This window comes from Ornithorhynchus anatinus, chromosome X1 (genome assembly GCF_004115215.2).
Source record: "Ornithorhynchus anatinus isolate Pmale09 chromosome X1, mOrnAna1.pri.v4, whole genome shotgun sequence".
NCBI lineage: Eukaryota > Metazoa > Chordata > Mammalia > Monotremata > Ornithorhynchidae > Ornithorhynchus > Ornithorhynchus anatinus.
In genome coordinates this window covers 42,248,300-42,267,294 of record NC_041749.1, presented here as the reverse complement: position 1 = coordinate 42,267,294, position 18,995 = coordinate 42,248,300, and the positions used below count along the sequence as shown (strand labels likewise).

Genomic DNA, 18,995 nt, shown 5'->3' with positions numbered 1-18,995 from the left:
TTCTTGGAATGCTTTCTGGTCCTGCAGGCGCACAGTATTCATTTAAGGGAAATGGCAGCAACATCAGTAAACTTGCCTACATTCAGGCTGGTGTAATGGTTTACTCATACCTCATGAGACGCAGCGTGGCCTAGTGTAGAGACCCCGGGCCTGGGAGTCAGAGAACCTGGGTTTTAATGTTGGCTCTGTCGATTGTTTGCTGTGTGACTTTGAGCAAGTCACTTAACTTCTCTGTAAATTGGGGATACCCGTCCTCCCTCCTATTTAGACTGTGACTGTGAGCCTCACGCAGGACAGAACCCGTGTCCGACCTCATTAACTTATACCTATTCCAGAGCTTAGAAGTGTTTGACACATAGCAAGAACTTAACAAATAACATAAAAAAGAGTGATTCTGAGCCAAAGGGAGACCAGGCCGACTCTTAGCAAGAAACATTTGCTCAGAAGACCTAGTGTTACCCCTATGACTGTCAACAAATTTATCAACCCTTTCAAATTTCCTTTATATAAACAGTCCTTATTTTCCTGGGGCTACATGAAACAATTCAACTCCTCTACTCTTGTAAATGTGACTCTTTTTTTTCCAATAAAGACTGGAATGAGCTTTATTTTCCAGCATGAAATCAGGATGTATTTTGGGGGGACACTTCCCTGCAAGTGCCAGGTGGGTTTCTGGAGCAGAGAGAGGGTGGGAGATCTCTCGGCCCAACTAGGATGCCTCGGTGTCCTCTCCAATGTGGACAATTCCCAAATCTACTTCTCGAACCCGGTTGGTTCAACCTCCACAACATTGCTAAAATCCATCCTTTCCATCGCTATCGCGTTAAGCCAAGCACTTATCCTACCCTTCCTCGATTACTATATCAGCCTCCTTACTGACCTCCGTGCCACCTGACTCCTCAATGAGCCTATCCACGGGCCCCAAGCCCACTTTCCCAGCTATAAGTATCTAGTTCAGAGAATGCTACCCACTTAAAACAATCGATTGTATTTATTGAGTGCTTTATGCAGAGAATGGTACTGAGCGCTTAAATGACCATAACGAACAGACAAGTAATACTGGCTGTTATCATCACTGCTAATACTCTTCCAGAGGCCAGCTGTGGTACGGCCTCGGGGAAAGAGCCCAGAACTAAGAAGCCAGGACACTTGTGTTCAAATGTAAACTCACTGTGGGAGGGGAATAATAATGTTGGTATTTGTATTTGTTAAGCGCTTACTATGTGCAGAGCACTGTTCTAAGTGCTGGGGGAGATACAGGGTAATCAGGTTGTCCCACGTGAGGCTCACAGTTAATCCCCATTTTCCAGATGAGGTAACTGAGGCACAGAGAAGTGAAGTGACTGGCCCACAGTCACACAGCTGACAAGTGGCAGAGCTGGGATTCGAACCCATGACCTCTGGCTCCCAAGCCCGGGCTCTTTCCACTGAGCCACGCTGTGACTCTTGATAGCCGTACCGTACTTTCCTAAGCGTTTAGTACAGTGCTCTGCACGCAGTAGGCACTCAATAAGAATACCGGCTCTGCCTTCTGCCTGCTGTGGGATCTTGCTTAAGCCTGTCTGCTCACCCCACCGCCCCTCCGTTTTCCCTTCTGTGAAATGGGGATGAAGAGCCCGTTCCCCTTGCCCGTTAGGCCGGGGGCCGCCCGGGGGGCTGGCGCTGTACCTGGCCCAGGGGCCATCGGCCGCTGCCCCCGGCTTCATTAGGCAGGAGGATCAAAGCGGAGGAAGGGGAGTCCCCACCCACAGCGGGACCCCGGGCGCTGCTCTCACTCAAACCGTCGTCCAAACCGTCATCCCCCCACCTGGCACGTGTTCTCTCTCTCTCTCTCTCTTTGCTTCCTGTCCTCTCTCTTTGCTTCCTTCTCTTTCTCTCTTTTCCTTCTCTCTCCCTTTTCCTTCCTTCTCTCTCTCTCAGCGTGGCTCAGTGGAAAGATCACGGGCTGGGGAGTTAGAGATCATGGGTTCTAATCCCGTCTCTGCCGCTTGTCAGCTGTGTGACTTTAGGCAAGTCACTTCACTGTGCCTCAGTTCCCTCATCTGTAAAATGGGGATTAAGACTGTGAGCCCCACGTGGGATAACCTGATCACCTTGTATCCCCCCAGTGCTTAGAACAGTGCTCTACACATAGTAAGCCCTTAACAAATTTCATCATTATTATTTCCTTCTCTTTCTCTCCTTCCTTCTCTCTTTTCCTTCCTTCTCTCTCTTTTCCTTCTCTTTTTCTTCCTTCCTTCTCTCTCCTCTCTTTTCCTTCTTTTTCTCCTTCCTTTTCTCTCTTCCCTTCCTTCCCTCTCTCTTCCTCTCCTTCCTTCTGTTTTTCTTCCTTCCCTTTCTCTCTCTTCCTTTCTTTCTTTCCCTCCTCCCCCCCGTGCTTCCCCTGACACACGTGTGTGCGCGCCTCGCCCCGCCCCGCCCCGCAGCCGGCCGGGCATCTGACTGCCAGGAACCGCCCCCGAAAGCGTGCCCGGGCAGGTCCTGGCGGGTCCAGCCCAGACGCCCGCCAACTGACCAGGTGAGGGGCGCCCCCCCCATGCCCCTGGTGCCCCCCCCCTCCCGGCCCGCAGCTGGGGCAATCACCGCCTCCCGCCCAGGGAGCACGCCCGAGCCAAGGGGCAACCTGGGCGGCCTGCCTGCTTCTCTCTGCAAGGTGGGCAAGGTGTCCGAGGGGTCTGCCGCTCTGGGCATGGAGTACCAACTGGTCGGGGCCTGGTGCATGGGCCAAGGTGGGCGTTGGTGCCTGTGGCTGGGGGCAAGATGTGCGTGGGCTCCGTGGTTCGGGGTTAGGCGTGCGTGGAGTCTGCACGGGGATGCACGGGCCTCGTGGGCAGGGGCTGTGTCTCTTGTACGCTCCATACAGTGCTGTGCACACTGTAAGCGCTCAAGAAATGCAGTTGAATTATGACTGCACGTTGGTGCAAGGTGTGCACGAGGTTGCGTGTCAGGGCAAGGTGTGCACGGTGTCTCAGTCCCAGGGTAAGGCGTGTGCACAGTGTCTCGGTCCCAGGGCAAGGCGTGTGCACGTGGGTGCACGGTGCAGGCCCGCCTGTGTATATGAGGTGTATTGCTGGTAGTGGCAGGGTGTGTAGAATCATGCCAGACATAATGTCGTGCTCACCGTGGTTTCCCTGCCTTTCCACGCGGTGAGGGTAAGGCGAGCAGAAACGTGGTCACCCAAGGTAGGCGTGAAGCCCATTAGGGGTTTGGACCAGAGTGAGGAAGGAGGAAGGAAGGGAAAGGGACCAGGGAAAAGAGGCAGAAGAGAGGGAGAAAGGCTGGGGGGAAGAGAATAAGTGACAGGGAGGAAAGAAGCCTCTCTGAGGGTCTCCCGACTACAGGAGGGAGAGTCAAGTGGAGGCCTACCTATTCCATTTCTCGCTTGGGCAGTTGCTAGCCAGCGAAAGGCAAGTCAAAACTCACCTTTGCTGGGCAGCGGCGGCATGGGAGAGTGTCGAGGGTGGGTACCCAAGTTGAAGGGCCAAAGGAGGCAATGGCAAACCACTTCCATATTTTGACCAAGAAAACTCTAGGGATCCACTACCAGAACGTTTGCAGGTGGATGTGGGGCGTTTTGGGAGAGATGTCCATGGCGTCACAATAGGTCGGAGGAGACTGGACAACATAAGACAAGACAAAGGGAGGGAAGGTGTTCACCGCTTCCTCAGTTGCCCCTCCAGAGCCCCCCTGCTTCTTCCACAACCCGGCTCGCATACTCTGCTCCTCTGCTACTAACCTCCTCACTGTGCCTCATTCTCGCCTCTCCCACTGTCGGCCCCTGGCCCACGCCCTACCTCTGGCCTGGAATGCCCTCCTTCCTCACGGCTGCCAAACTAGCACACTTCCCTCCTTCAAAGCCGTATGGAAAGCTCACCTCCTCCAGGGGGCCTTCCCAGACTGAGCCCCCCCCCTTTTCTGCAGAGCACTGTACTAGGCACTTGGGAGAGTACAGTACTCCTCTGATGTATATAGCCATAATCGTAACATTAATCATAATCACAATCGTTTTCGTAATCGTAACTGTAATCTTTTAATGTCGGTTCCCCCCCTCTAGACAGCCCTGTGAGAGCAGGGAACGTGTCTACCAACTCTGTTGTAATGTATTCTCCCATGTGCTTAGTACAATGCTGCACATAGTAAGCACTCAGTAAATACCATTGATTGGTTTTTGAACGTCTGTGGGCAGAGCACTGTACTGGACACCTGCTCGGAGCTGAAGAGAGCAGAGGGAAACAAACAAGAGTGCTAGTCCGAGGTCTCTCTAGGCCATGATCTGGCCTTGATTGAAGGCATGTGGGAGCTTTCGCCTCTCCTGCTGACATTAAGGATCCAGCTGATGAAGACTTAAGTAAATTAGATCATGGAAATGTATCAGGGTTTGTCACTAATAGGTAAATTCAGATTGAAGTAAAGGTGTGGCACCATTATTGCCATATTGCAGGGGGCAATTTATTTTGCAATATCAAATTAATCGGAAGCAATTTCATTAGCGAAGAGCACTACTTGATGAGTTTCTTCTATCTCAGGTCCCTTTGTTTTTATTTTTTGGAAGTGGTCTGAAAAGCTGTTTTGGACAGCCTCAAGAGTCAGAACTCATTTAAGGAAAATTGCTTTCACCCCAGGACAAGCCTGGACAGGTTCAGTCAGTCAGTGGTATTTATTGAGCACTTACTGTGTGCAGAGCACTATACTAAGTGCCTGGGGGAATACAGTACATTCAGTCATTCAATCGCATTTATTGAGCACTTTGTTCAGACCACTGTACTAAGCGCTTGGAAAGTATAACAGAGTCGGTAGACATATTCTGGCCCAGAAGGAGCTTACAGTGCTCATCGCAGGTTTGTAGATGCCTGTCCAGGGTCACACAATAGGTGAAAGCCAGGCGGAGCCAGAATTAGAGAATAGAGAAGCAGCGTGGCTCAGTGGAAAGAGCCCGGGCTTGGGAGTCAGGGGTCCTGGGTTCAAATTCCGCCATGCCACTTGTCTGCTGTGTGACTGTGAGCAAATCACGTAACTTATCTGTGCCTCAATTCCCTAATTTGTAAAATGGGGATTAAAACTATGAGCCTCACGTGGGACAACCTGATTACCCTGTATCTACCCCAGCGCTTAGAACAGTGCTCTGCACATAGTTAGCGCTTAACAAATACCAACATTATTATTATTATTAATTAGAACCCAGGTGTCCCGGCTTCCAGGCCTATGCTCCTTGCACTAAGCCACACTGTTTCATCATGCAGGTGATGTTGATGATGATGGTATTTGTTAAGCGCTTACCATGTTAAACACCATTCTAAGCCCTGGGGCAGATACAAGGTAATAATAATTATGGTACTTGCTAAGCGCTTACTATGTGCTGAGCACTGTTCTAAGTGCTGGGGTAGATATAGGGTAATCAGATTGTCCCACGAGGGGCTCACATTTTTTTTTAAATCCCCATTTTTACAGATGAGGTAACTGAGGCACAGAGAAGTGAAGTGACTGGCCCAAGATCACACAGCAGACAAGTGGCGGAGCCGGGATTAGAACCCACGACCTCTGACTCCCAAGCCCGGGTCCTTTCCACGAAGCCACGCTGCTTCTCAGGTGAAGACCCGATGCGGCAGAGTGGCTGTACTATGCCTTTTGTTTGGCTCTTGAAAAATGAAAAGAGAATAGTGATTTTTCCCGTTTTTGGATCTTGAGGCCCAGGGATTCTGGCTGGAGAGGCCGTTAAGGCAAAGACGAGGCAGCGCTGCCCTCCTGTGGCTGGCTCTGGTCCTCCCAGATTCCATCGGCCAACTCCTCAGGACCCAGGCCTACCCGCCTCCCACTGGGAGGCTTGTGTGGACGGTCGGCGGGCGGTGCTATATTAAACGGGCTATCGATTCCTGCGTCCTGGGAGCTGAAGTGGGGGGCGTGGTTGCCTTTCTCTTCTGATTGACAAACGCCGCCACCTTGTGTTTCTGCAACATCGCCGTGTTGCCCTAGCACCTCCTTTCTGAGGATCTCAAAGCCCTCTCTTCCAGCAGGCAGTAGGGAGGAGCAAGGAAAATCCCTCACTGATGAGCAGCCACACAGACTGTGAGCCCATTGTTGCGTAGGGATTGTCTCTATCTCTTGCCCAATTGCACTTTTCAAGCGCTTAGTACACTGCTCTGTACTGTACTGCTCTGTACTCTGCACTGCTTAGTAGACAGCGCTTAGAGAAGCAGCGTGGCTTAGTGGAAAGAGGCCGGGCTTTGGAGTCAGAGGCCATGGGTTCAAATCCCAGCTCTGCCACTTGTCAGCTGTATGACTGTGGGCAAGTCACTTCACTTCTCGGTGCCTCAGTTACCTCATCTATAAAATGGGGATTAACTGGGAGCCTCACGTGGGACAACCTGATGACCCTGTATCTACCCCAGTGCTTAGAACAGTGCTCTGAACAGTGCTCTGCACATAGTAAGCGCTCGACAAATACCAACATTACTATTGCTCTGCACACAGTAAGTCCTCGGTAAATACGATTGAGTTAATGAATTGTCCACACCTTCACCATATCACTCTGTCTTCTGTTCCTTGTGGCCTCCGTTTTTTGCAGATCCTTTTTGCGGATTGTTAGTGGTCCTGGTTGGGATGGGGACCCTAAAGGACCTGAGAGAAAGGGTCCCAGGGGCAGGGTCTGCTCCCAGTCAATCAGTTGTATTTATTGAACGTTTACTGTGTGCCGAGTAATGCCTAAGCACTTGGGTGAGTAAGTCTGCTCCCAGTCAATCAGTTGTATTTATTGAACGTTTACTGTGTGCCGAGTAATGCCTAAGCACTTGGGTGAGTAAGTCTGCTCCCAGTCAATCAGTTGTATTTATTGAACGTTTACTGTGTGCCGAGTAATGCCTAAGCACTTGGGTGAGTAATAATAATTGTGGTATTTGTTCAGCGCTTACTATGTGCCAGGCATTATACTAAGCACTGGGGTGAATACAAGCAAATCGGGTTGGACACAGTCCCTATCCTGCATGGGGCTCACAGTCTCAATCCCCATTTTACAGATGAGGTTACTGAGGCCCGGAGAAGTGAAGTGACTTGCCCAAGGCCACACGGAAGACAAATGGTGGGGCTGAGTACAGTGTAACAATCTAACAGAGTGAGTAGACACACAAACCTGCTCTTGACCCCACTTCCCCCTCCAGTTATCGTCCTATCTCCCTACTACCCTTCCTTTCCAAAATCTTAGAACGAGTCGTCGACAATCGATGCCTAGAATTCCTTAACTCCCATTCTCTCCTAGACCCCCTCCAATCTGGCTTCCGTCCCCTCCACTCTACCGAGACTGCTCTCTCTAAGGTCACCCATGACCTCCTTCTTGCCAAATCCAATGGCTCCTACTCCATTCTGATCCTCCTTGACCTCTCTGCTGCCTTTGACACTGTCGACCATCCCCTCCTCCTCCATACCTTATCTCACCTTGGCTTCACGGACTCTGTCCTCTCCTGGTTCTCCTCTTACCTCTCTGGCCAATCATTCTCGGTCTCCTACGCTGGAGCCTCCTCCCCCTCCCATCCTTTAACTGTTGGAGTTCCTCAAGGGTCAGTTCTTGGCCCTCTTCTGTTCTCCATTTACACTCACTCCCTCGGTGAACTCATCCGCTCTCACAGCTTTGACTACCATCTCTACGCAGATGACACGCAGATCTACATCTCCGCCCCTGTCCTCTCCCCCTCCCTTCAGGCTCGCATCTCCTCCTGCCTCCGGGACGTCTCCACCTGGATGTCGGCCCGCCACCTAAAACTCAACATGAGCAAGACTGAGCTCCTCATCTTCCCTCCCAAGCCCGGTCCGCTCCCAGACTTCTCCATCACCGTGGATGGCACGACCATCCTTCCCGTCCCGCAGGCCCGCAATCTCGGTGTCATCCTTGACTCGTCCCTCTCGTTCACCCCACACATCCTATCCGTTACCAAGACCTGCCGGTTTCACCTCTACAATATCGCCAAGATCCGCCCTTTCCTCTCCACCCAAACGGCTACCTTACTATTACGGGCTCTCGTTATATCCCGGCTAGACTACTGTGTCAGCCTTCTCTCTGACCTCCCTTCCTCCTCTCTCGCCCCGCTCCGGTCTATTCTTCACTCCGCTGCCCGGCTCATCTTCCTGCAGAAACGATCTGGGCATGTCACTCCCCTTCTTAAACAACTCCAGTGGTTGCCTATCGACCTCCGCTCCAAACAAAAACTCCTCACTCTAGGCTTCAAGGCTCTCCGTCACCTTGCCCCTTCCTACCTCTCCTCCCTTCTCTCTTTCTACCGCCCACCCCGCACGCTCCGCTCCTCTGCCGCCCACCTCCTTGCCGTCCCTCGGTCTCGCCTATCCCGCCGTCGACCCCTAGGTCACGTCCTCCCGCGGTCCTGGAACGCCCTCCCTCCTCACCTCCACCAAACTGATTCTCTTTCCCTCTTCAAAACCTTACTTAAAAATCACCTCCTCCAAGAGGCCTTCCCAGACTGAGCTCCTCTTCCCCCTCTACTCCCTCTGCCATCCCCCCTTTACCTCTCCGCAGCTAAAGCCTCATTTTCCCCTTTTCCCTCTGCTCCTCCACCTCTCCCTTCCCATCCCCACAGCACTATACCCGTCCGCTCAACTGTATATATTTTCGTTACCCTATTTATTTTGTTAATGAATTGTACATCGCCTTGATTCTATTTAGTTGCCATTGTTTTTACGAGATGTTCTTCCCCTTGACGCTGTTTAGTGCCATTGTTCTTGTCTGTCCGTCTCCCCCGATTAGACTGTAAGCCCGTCAAACGGCAGGGACTGTCTCTATCTGTTGCCGACTTGTTCATCCCAAGCGCTTAGTACAGTGCTCTGCACATAGTAAGCGCTCAATAAATACTATTGAATGAATGAATGAATTCCCTGCTCACAATGAGCTTACAGTCTAGAAGGGCAGACAGATATTAATCTAAAGCAATAAATTATGTATATGTACATAAGGACTTGTGGGATGGAGGGAGTGGGAGTGTCTCAGTGGATGACAAGGCTGGATGGGTCCAATCAGTGGTATTTATTGTGCGTTTACTGTGTGCAGAGTACTAAGCATTTGGGAGAGTGTAGTGCAGTCAAGTAATCAAGTTGGTAGACATCAATCAGTGGTATTTATTGACTGCTTACTCTGTGCAGGGCACTGTACTAAGGGCTTGTGAGAGTACAACACCGAATAAGCTGACATGTTCCCTGTCCATAATGAGTTTTCAGTCTAGCTCCTTGTGGGCAGGAATGTGTCTGTCTGTTGTTATATTGTACTCTCCCCAGCTCTTAGTACAGTGTTTTGCACCCAGTGAGCACTCAATAAATACGAACGAATGAATGAAGAGGGGGACACAGACCTTAATACGATTAAAGTCATTTATAATTTAAAGATATATACCTAAGTGCTGTGGGGCAGACATGTTCCTGTTCTGCTCCAAGCAGGGGATGGGAAGGGTGGCAGTCTCCCATCCCAGTCCAGCTGGGCAGAGGTGACCCCATGGGGCAGCCTGCCACTCCCCAAGATGTCCCAGGGGTTGCTTCTGTGGAGGGAAGTCCCAGTCCCTCTGCAGTCAGCTGGCTGGCAGCAGGCACGATAGGATGTGCCCCTGCTTGCCAATGGAGAGTGAGAGCATGCCCTCTGGGGCACAGGAGGTACGAGCCTCCAAATCTGGCCACCGGACACTAGCAGCACCACCGTGGCAGGCCGTGCCGAGTCCACCAGCTGGGCCTGGTGGATAGAGCAGATTCTAATTCCGACTCCTCCACTTGTCTGCTGCGTGACCTCGGGCAAGTCACTTTACTTCCCTGTGCCTCAGTTACCTCATCTGTAAAATAATAATAAAGACATTTGTTAAGCGCTTACTACGCGCAAGCACTGTTCTAAGCGTTGGGGAGGATACAAGGTGGTCATGTTGTCCCACGTGGGGCTCACAGTCTTAATCCCCATTTTACAGATGAGATAACTGAGGCACAGAGAAGTTAAGTGACTTGCCCAAAGTCACAGCTGACAAGCGGCTGAGCAGAGATTTGAACCCATGACTTCTGACTCCCAAGCCTGTGCTCTTTCCACTGGATTCAGCCTGTGAGCCCCACCTGAGATAGGGACTATGTCCAACCCAATTTGCTTATATCCACCCCAGCGCTTAGTACAGTGTCTGGCACATAGTAAGCACTTAACAAACACCACAGTTATTATTGCCAGTGTGACCAGTCTTACAAGTGTCCCACCTCCATCCTCCTCCTGAGGGGGTACTTCTGGTAGGGGAAGCAGCGTGGCTCAGTGGAAAGAGCTTGGGCTTCGGAGTCAGAGGTCATGGGTTCGACTCCCAGCTCTGCCACTTGTCAGCTGTGTGACTGTGGGCAAGTCACTTAACTTCTCTGTGCCTCAGTTACCTCACCTGTAAAATGGGGATTAACTGTGAGCCTCATGTGGGACAGCCGTTGACCCTGTCTCTCCCCCAGCGCTTAGAACAGTGCTCTGCACATAGTAAGCGCTTAACAAATACCAACATTATTATTCTCCCCACCAAACTCACTCTGTCACATTCTTGATTGTAAAACCAGCAGAATCTCTGACTAGAAATAAAACTCACTTCATGAGCCAAACCCACCAACCCCATATTAAGCACATTGTGGGCAGAGAATGTGTCGATTGATTGTTATACTCTCCCAAGCGCTTAGTACAGTGCTCTGCACTGTCGGTGCTCAGTAAACAGTATTGGTTGCGGGGTTGGGGGACTGGCACACAAAATCCCTGCCTCAGGAAAGTCTGGGCATGGCAGTTCTCATTTGGGGTTTCTCATAAACTCTTCTCTGCCACACCCATTGACTCTTACGTCTGTCTCCCCTAGGTTTGGGCCGGGAGGCCCCTATAATCTTGAAGCTGGCCCAGCCCAAGAGGATTTCTTTCAGATGGTGCCCCACTTCTTATCGGCTGCCTCACTGCCTCCCACCCATTTTCCTGCTCATCCTCTGCCAGCGTGAACGAGGGGCAGGAGTGTTTCAAAGAGCGTAACTGCAAAGGTTTGGTGTGGGTGTGGAGGGGTTGGGTGATTGGGGTGTCTTGGGTAATATGTGATGTCAAAGTAATAATAGTAATAATAACTGTGGTATTTATTATGTGCTTACTAAGCTCTGGGATAGATAGAAGATCTTCAGGTCAGACACAGTCCCTGTGCCACATGGGGCTCCCCGCCTAAGTGGATCCCCATGGACAGATGAGGTAAGGGAGGCATGGAGAATTTAAGTGACTCGGCTAAGGCCATGTAGCATGTAAGCGGCAGAAGCAAGATTAGATCCCGGTCCCTCTGATCTTTCCACTAGACCACACTGCGTCCTGGGGGAGGAGGGTGCCTATTTACAGTTGCGGCTCTCCCCATAGCCCGCACGCTGAACAGACATTAGGGAATTCAAACGGGAAAGTAGAAAGGCTGATGGCCGGTTTCTCACTTGTTAGCTTCATTTTAATTAACTTCAAAACTCAGGGTGTTGGTTTGAATTGAGATGTTGGAGAGTAGTGCTGACGGGGGGCTTTAATGTCCACGTCTAATCCACGTGTCCCAAGTTCTAAAGTGAACACTGGAGTTGCGTTCTAAGAAAGACCCTGCATTAAGCGAAACTCAACTGATAGAATTCACTTTGTCCAGTGCCACAGACACAGCTGCTTATTCCCAATACCATTCCTTGCTGTAGCCAAAGAGATTTGCTTTGCTGGACAGGGTTGTAACCAAAACACAACTGAAAACATACTGTGGTTGCTCTGAATACATATATCCTGTGTTACCAAACTCCAATCAGTCAATAAATTATATTTACTGAGCCCTTACTGAACTAAGGGTTTGGGGGAGGACAGGATAACAATATAATGGAGTTGGTGCCCATTTCCTGCCCACAAGGAGTTTACAGTCTTAGAGGACTGTAAACTTGGCAGGGAATGTGAAATTTTATTTAAGTGAGTGGGTGTGTCCTGGAATCTGGGCATAGATCAGATGGTCCTAAAACATTTATCGTGTGCCTGGGGCTGTTTATGTGTCTACTGAGTGCCTACTGTGAACAGAGTGCTTTAGTGGGAATCTGGGAGCCTACAATAAAGAGACACAGTTCCCTCCCCTGACTCCAGTGAGCTTCCAAAACCTAAAGTGTAGATTTTTCATACTATCTTGTGGGCAGGGAATGTGTCTACCAACTCTCTTATAATGTACTCTCCCAAGCGTTTAATAAAGCGCTCTGCATGCAGTAAGCGATTAATAAATACTGTGGATTGATTGATAAAGCTCCTGCTATATGCCTCCCCTGCCCCATTTCTGCTAGACTCTCTGCCGCTGTTTAGGTTGTGATCCATAACTCCCGATTCCCAGATGCTTGTACTAAACTGCAGTGCTCTTCCACTTGAAAGTCTCCCCAAACTCTGTTGCAGTGAGCCCTGCTTTGGTGCCGGTAGATTGCCTGTGTTCCATGGGCTCCTCTGTGATCTGGTCTGGCCATTGAGGTTCTATGGGCAATGCAGAAGGACAGCTCAGGGAGTCTGGTGGGACTCCCATGGTTTCTCTAGGCCTTGGTTCTTCAGGGGCTTCAGGTCTTCAGTGTGTCCTGAAGCTTGATTTCACGTCACCTCACTCTCCACCCCACAGGATAGGTTAACCTACTTGATTTGCTATTCACCTGTCTCTGCCTCCCCGTTGTCACCTGATGCCTGGGGATGGGTTCGTTCGGAAATCGGTGCGGCAGGCAGAGAGAGAGAAACTGGAGATGGAAAGCCTGAGTTTTATACAAAATTTATTCCACGAGGCGAATTGAATTATTTGATTATTTTAGACGTGGCAAATTGAACCTCCCTTTGGGATGGAATACGATCATTTAATGATGTTAGAGCTTCCCTACTGGGAGGAATATCTTGTGTTACTCGCATGGGGCCAAACCCCCAGGTCCCACCCAGGAGGAATCTACTTATGGTTTGTTTGTTCGCGCGTGGTGAGGTGGCTAGCTCCCACCCATGTGCACTTCCCACTCAGGAGGAATCCACTTATGTGTTGCAAACAAATGGTGAAGCGCTTGTCTTCCAGCCGGTTGCTGCAAGTCTCTATCCGCTGCACATAAGGTCAGAGGTTGCAGGTATTTATCACCTGTGCTCCTAGGCCATGCCACCTTCCGGCCGCAATTTATCCAATCTCTACCCTCCCCCCTCCTGCATACTAATTTAATTGGCATGGGGGTGAGGGACATGTTCTTTGTTCCCGGCTTGGGCTGTCAATCTAGCAGTTTTGGCTGTTGGGGGTTGATCAGTGCATTTGTAACAGCAGTAGTATTTAGCTTGACCAGAATGTAAAGCTGTGAGAAAGTTCTAGGCAAAGAGAAGCAGCATGGCCTAGTGGACAGAGCATGGGGTTGGGAGTCAGAAGGACTTGGGTTCTAATTCTGGCTTCACCACTTGTCTCTTGTGTGACCTTGGGCAAGTCATTTCACTTACCCCATCTGTAAAATGGGGATTAAGACTGTGAGCCCCATGAAGGACAGGAACTCTGTCCAACCTGATTACCTTTATCTGCCCAGCCCTTAGTTCATAATAATGTTGGAATTTGTTAAGCGCTTACTATGTGCCGAGCACTGTTCTAAGCGCTGGGGTAGATACAGGGTCATCAGGTTGTCCCACGTGAGGCTCACAGTTAATCCCCATTTTACAGATGAGGTAACTGAGGCACAGAGAAGTTAAGTGACTTGCCCACAGTCACACAGCTGACAAGCGGCAGGGTCGGGATTTGACCTCTGACTCCCAAGCCCGTGCTCTTTTCACTGAGCCATGCTGTCCCCAGCACCTAGTAAGCACTTAAATACCATGAAAAAAAGTATGAGTCATGTCTGATGGTGATCAGAGGTAGGGAAGATGTAGGAGATGGCATGCAAAGAGTCACCCACTGTTTTTTTCTAACTTGGGGTTGAGAAGAGGTTTCTGGCTTTGTGCCTAATTTTGAGTACTAAAAAGCCCAATAATTACACAAAATTTCCACTGCAAGTTGTAAAAAAAAAAAGAACAAATATAGCATATTAAGAAATCCCTGAGGAGCTCTGCCACAGTGTGTTTAAACAATGAAAACTGTGGAGAGGCAAGTTAGCTACTTTATTCTGAGACTAAACCTAAATGCAATTAGTTCTGACACACAGGGGTTCTTGCAGAGCTCCCAAGTAGGAAAACCTACATCAGAATATCCATCCAAGTCCAGAGACGCACTCAGGTGTTCCGACACGTCTCTGTAGTGCATTTAGACAGCCTTGAGTTAGTACTTTCTAAGCACTTACTGTGGTCAGTATTGTACTCTATTAAGTGCCGGAGTGTGAAGAACATTCCCTATTTCTACATTCAACCAATATTTATCAAGTGGCCTTACTCTGCAGAGCACCACACCAAGCGTTTAGGGGAGTACAACAGAGTTAATAGCCTTGATTCCAGGCCTCATGGAGCTTACAGTTTGATGGGGAAGACAGATGCTACAATAGCCCAGGTAGGGGGAAGCAACCAAGTTTAAAGATTTATAGTCATGTGTTTTGGGGGGTGGGAGGAGGGTGGACACCTAAATTCATAGTGGGTGAGGCTCAGGTGCATAGGAGATGCAGTATGGAGGGGAAATAGGGTGGGGAGATGAAATTTGTCAGGGAAGCCTTCCTGGAGATGTGTTTCCTGTATGTGAATGAATACAGATACAAAGAACAGCTATCTATGCACAGATTTGGGGATCCTCTGCTGGTCTGGCGGATACGAGGAGCGAGGTAGTTCCAGGCAGAAGGGTGGACACGAGCAAGAGGTCGAAGGGAGGAGAGACAAGAGCCAGGCACAGTGAGTCGGTTGGCGTTAGAGGAACTAAAGGGGAAGCGCTTGGTTGTTGTGGGATCATGTTCTAGCCAAAACATGGAGTGAAAGCACAGACTATGGCAGAATTAAGTGGGTCAGAATTTGGCCGTGAAGACTCCAAGCTCATATATATACTGTTCAAAAGATGGGACCCTTGACTAAGGGGTTTTTGGAATTTGAGGAGGCTTCGCTCTTGAAAGGAAAGTTTTCATAGTTCCAAATTTCTTATCCGGGACAGGTGCCGTCTCTGAAACTCACTTCACCCCCTCAAATATTACTGACTGATTGCAAAATTAGGGAATGTTCTTCCTAACCCAATGCTTAGGACAGTGGTCTGCAGAGTAAGCGCTTAATAAGTACTATTACTCACTACTACACAAGTCTGTAAACTCTTCCAAGGCAGGGACTGGTTTTTTTTATTTTACTCTCCCAAGTACCTAGTTCACTGCTTTGAATGTACTAAGAGTCCAGAACTACTGAAGGCAGCTGATTCACCAAAGTAGATCTAATGACCCAAAAAGCACAGTGAATCTTCATTTGGGTTGGTTGTTTATTGATTCCAGCAAATTAGCAGATTGGAGAATAAACAGTACTTTTAAACATTCTCTTAACCAAAAATATAACAAATATTTACACTCACTCAGTAAAAATACAAAAAGCATAGAGACACTGTCTTTCTAAAAGACATAAGTGTAAGAGGTATCAAAAAATAGGAGACAAACATTGATTGTTACAGAATACTTTACAGTCACTGAATTGTGCAGTACAATTGCTATATGAATATCATTACAACTGTGCAGTTTTTGCCAATATGCTCACATATTTAGAATTGTATAATACCAAGCTAAACTGCATTCCATGTATATCAAAAATAAACACAGACCATAAAAAGCACAACTTAAGCCAAAGCTGAACTGGGCGTTCAAGTTCATTTATTAAATATACTGGAAAGCTTTTCTAAAGAGAGAATATCCCTTTTTTAAAAAAAATCAGTTTTTAAGGTCATTGTAAGTAAATAGCTCTTTTAGAAAATTATTTGTATTATTTACAAAAGCTTAAAATGACAGTTCTACTTATGTCAACCTCTCGCAAGCAAACTATTTCAAAGGTACATGAGGAATCTGGTTTGGTCTTTCAGAGGAGGTGTTGGGAGCCCAGAATCTGGATGCCCTGAGGACCCATCCCCTACCAGAGAGCACTTAAGTTCAGGTTCCTATACTGGCTAAGAATCCTAGTCAGTCATCTCTTCCAAAAAAAACCTCAGTCTCTTAAATAAGCAGATATTACAATTTCCCTGAAATTTAGCATCCCATTTACTGAATATTCATACTGGCATTTCAAACAGTCATTTTCCCCGACCACAGAACATCCGCTTACATCGAATGAATGACTTTACCAAGAAGAGAAACAGTTTTAAGCAAATTCTATTGCCCTTCAGGACTGGGAGGAGTTTGGGGATGCTCTGATTCCCCAAAGAGTTCACTTTAGAAAACGAACTGGTTTAACGATTTCTTTACTCCTGTCAGTTTTGAGCATTGAGATGTTTAGTGTTAAAACATTTCTGACAGACAGGGAGGCCAGCGAGAGGTGAGGCTCTTTCAAAGACAAGGCGCTGAATGACAGAAGTGAAAAGGAAAAAAGAAGCCAGACAGGGATGTGGAGCACGGGATGAGATAAGCAAGGATTTTGGGATTGTTTTTTGGATTTTTGCTGTGGCTAGGCGACCAAGAAGAGACAGGATTAGAAAACTAAGTTAAAAAGGTGTCCAAGATCAAAAAGGGATATTATCTCTTCAGACCGTACAAAAATCACGACACATCTGGCCATTGTCCCTGATCAATGTGATCAGCTGGTCCCAACCAGTGGAAACCATGGCCAGGACAAGCGAGCATGTTAGAAGCAGCAAAATTTGGGTCAGTCCTCTGAGCATCATTTTATTTACACCAAATGCCTTTAGAAGGGTAAAAGGAAGATCGGCAGGAGTTTCACGAGCTTCTAGATGTTCTGTCGGAAGAGCTGATGACGGGCAGACACCGAGCTTCCCAGGGAAATCCGTTTCAAACGGCTGGTTGGATAAATGGATGCCAGATTTGGATATAGGCAGACCACATCAAAATACCTCTTTGCTTTATTTGGGGAAGGGAAGGACAATTCAGTGTTATAGGTTGTACAGTAAACCTAAAAACATTTCATTTTTCAGGCAAAATATATATACATCATTTTCTGGTTAAATACTACTCCTTTTTATGTCCCATTATGACCTTATGGTCTTTGAGATGTGATTTAGCCTCTGGATCATTTTTTAAATTAAAATGTGCCCCAGAATTTATTGGGTTAAGTCTTCTTCTGGCACCAAGATACACACAGGCCAGTGGACTTCTTCCCTACTCGCCCTCCAATTCCTAGCAAACCACGAGTAGGCCTTCCATGGACCATTTTTCTAATTGGTAATTTTCAGATGGAAGGACTAAGGGTGCAGGAAAGAGAGGGAGAGGAAAACTAACCCGAAATCAACGTGTACAATGGCACACAGAGGTGGTTTTGAGGAAAAGATTCTTTTGGGAGCCAGCATCTGCACAGCATTGATCTAGGTAACGCACATTAGTGCTGTGGTGATCAGATGCACCACATGGCTTTCTGAATGCTCTTGCTTTGCCTGGCACACCACAGAACTGAAATAATATAAAATAGACTTTAAAAGATAGTTAACTTTAAGACATCGAAAGCTCCCCCGAGGCTGTAAAAATTAGAAAAATCTTCTGGCTTCTCCTGTAAACATGATCATTAACATGTACAATTAAATGTTAAAATACATAAAAACAGACTCATGACCTTTTAGGACATTAGAATGGATCATCTCGAGTGCTACACCGGGAAGGAAAAATTGGGGATGGGGAAGCACAATTAAAGCAGGCAGTCATGCAACTGGGCCATATTTACCATACGCGCAACACACAAAAACATAGACAATGGCAATTGTTCTGTATGTCCGAGTGAATACACTGTACATGTTCAAATAGACAGTTACCCCACAGCCAAGGGATTAGGTCTATTTTAAAAAGCAAACACACACAAAAATTCATTCTTATTCCTCAGTACCGAAATTTCCAGTTTCAGGACCAGGGATGTGAGATTAGCTATAATCCCACACCAAGTTTACTGGTTTTATAATTTAGCTGTGCAAATTCAACCGACATGCTATTTTAGGATTTTTTTCCCTGGGGGAATGATTTAATTCCATTAAATAATCCAAATGAAATTCAGTTTCCAAGCAATGTTTCACACCTATGAATTTAGAAATCTCCCCCTACTAGTTCATTTCTCCACAGGCTGAACAAAGGGCAAAGTTGTCCACTTTGCCTGCTTTCCCAATCAGGCAGAAGGTGGCAGTATTCCATCACTCCACATATAAATTTTTATCCAAAATGGTGTATTTCACTTCAGCCCCGCAACAAACTTTCCAAAAATCCAAATCACACTAAAAACATTAATTTTGCACTTGAGTACATTCCCCCTTTTTAAAAAAGCATACCTATGTTAAACTTTGACCCTTTCGTCAAAGGTGATTTACACGACACCGATCTTTATTTCCTGGCAAAGCACGCATCAGCCAATCAGAGCACTCAAACACAAAGAAAAGAAAATTCTCTCGACAAATGCCCAGTTGATTGAAAAATTCTCTCTCGACACCCCACTGCCATGTCCTTAGCTTTCTGCTGACATTTTGAATTTGTCCATGAGCGCATAAAGAATATTCTTACCGGAAAAATCCTAATGACAATTTAAAAAACATGGATGGAAAACTCTAGCTATGCTCTTCAGCCCAACCGGTCGGTGTTTCGAGAGGAGGTCCTAGCTTGCAGATGACCCTGCAGACGGCTTTATCGTCAGAGTGTGGAGGCGGTGAACCTCGGATCAGGATGCTGGATTAGGGCTAAAATGGGCTTTCTTGGCTGCTGAGACTAAACGTAACAAACCACGATTCATCTCGTTGCTCATGCCGCAGGCAATACAACTTCTGAGGTCAGTAGCAGCAAGCTGTCAGCGTTCACCAACAGGATCGCACGGTCCTTCTTTGAACGCCCTGGTGGTCTGAAGTGGTCTGCAAGACAACTTGACCCAACAGTTACACGGCCGAAACTTGCTCGTCATCTGAAAGGGAGGG

General features: G+C 48.0%; 1 protein-coding gene and 1 long non-coding RNA gene across 15 annotated transcripts in view; both read right to left on the bottom strand.

Moving 5' to 3' along the window:
* Positions 1–1,792, bottom strand: part of LOC114806471 — a 198,782-nt gene extending 196,990 nt beyond the window's left edge. Inside the window, exon 1 of the long non-coding RNA XR_003754514.2 lies at positions 1,669–1,792. This is a non-coding gene — a long non-coding RNA (uncharacterized LOC114806471). The remainder of the gene's footprint in view (positions 1–1,668) is intronic.
* Positions 1,793–15,362: 13,570 nt separating this feature from the next.
* Positions 15,363–18,995, bottom strand: part of RAPGEF6 (Rap guanine nucleotide exchange factor 6) — a 287,050-nt gene continuing 283,417 nt past the window's right edge. For 12 of the 14 annotated variants that reach the window (XM_029050266.2, XM_029050275.2, XM_029050270.2 and 9 more), the window contains one exon: positions 15,363–18,982. In XM_029050266.2, coding sequence (XP_028906099.1) covers positions 18,957–18,982 — 26 coding nt within the window. In that variant the 3' untranslated portion in view covers positions 15,363–18,956. The remainder of the gene's footprint in view (positions 18,983–18,995) is intronic. The other 2 variants (XM_029050276.2, XM_029050278.2) reach the window with 1 other exon arrangement.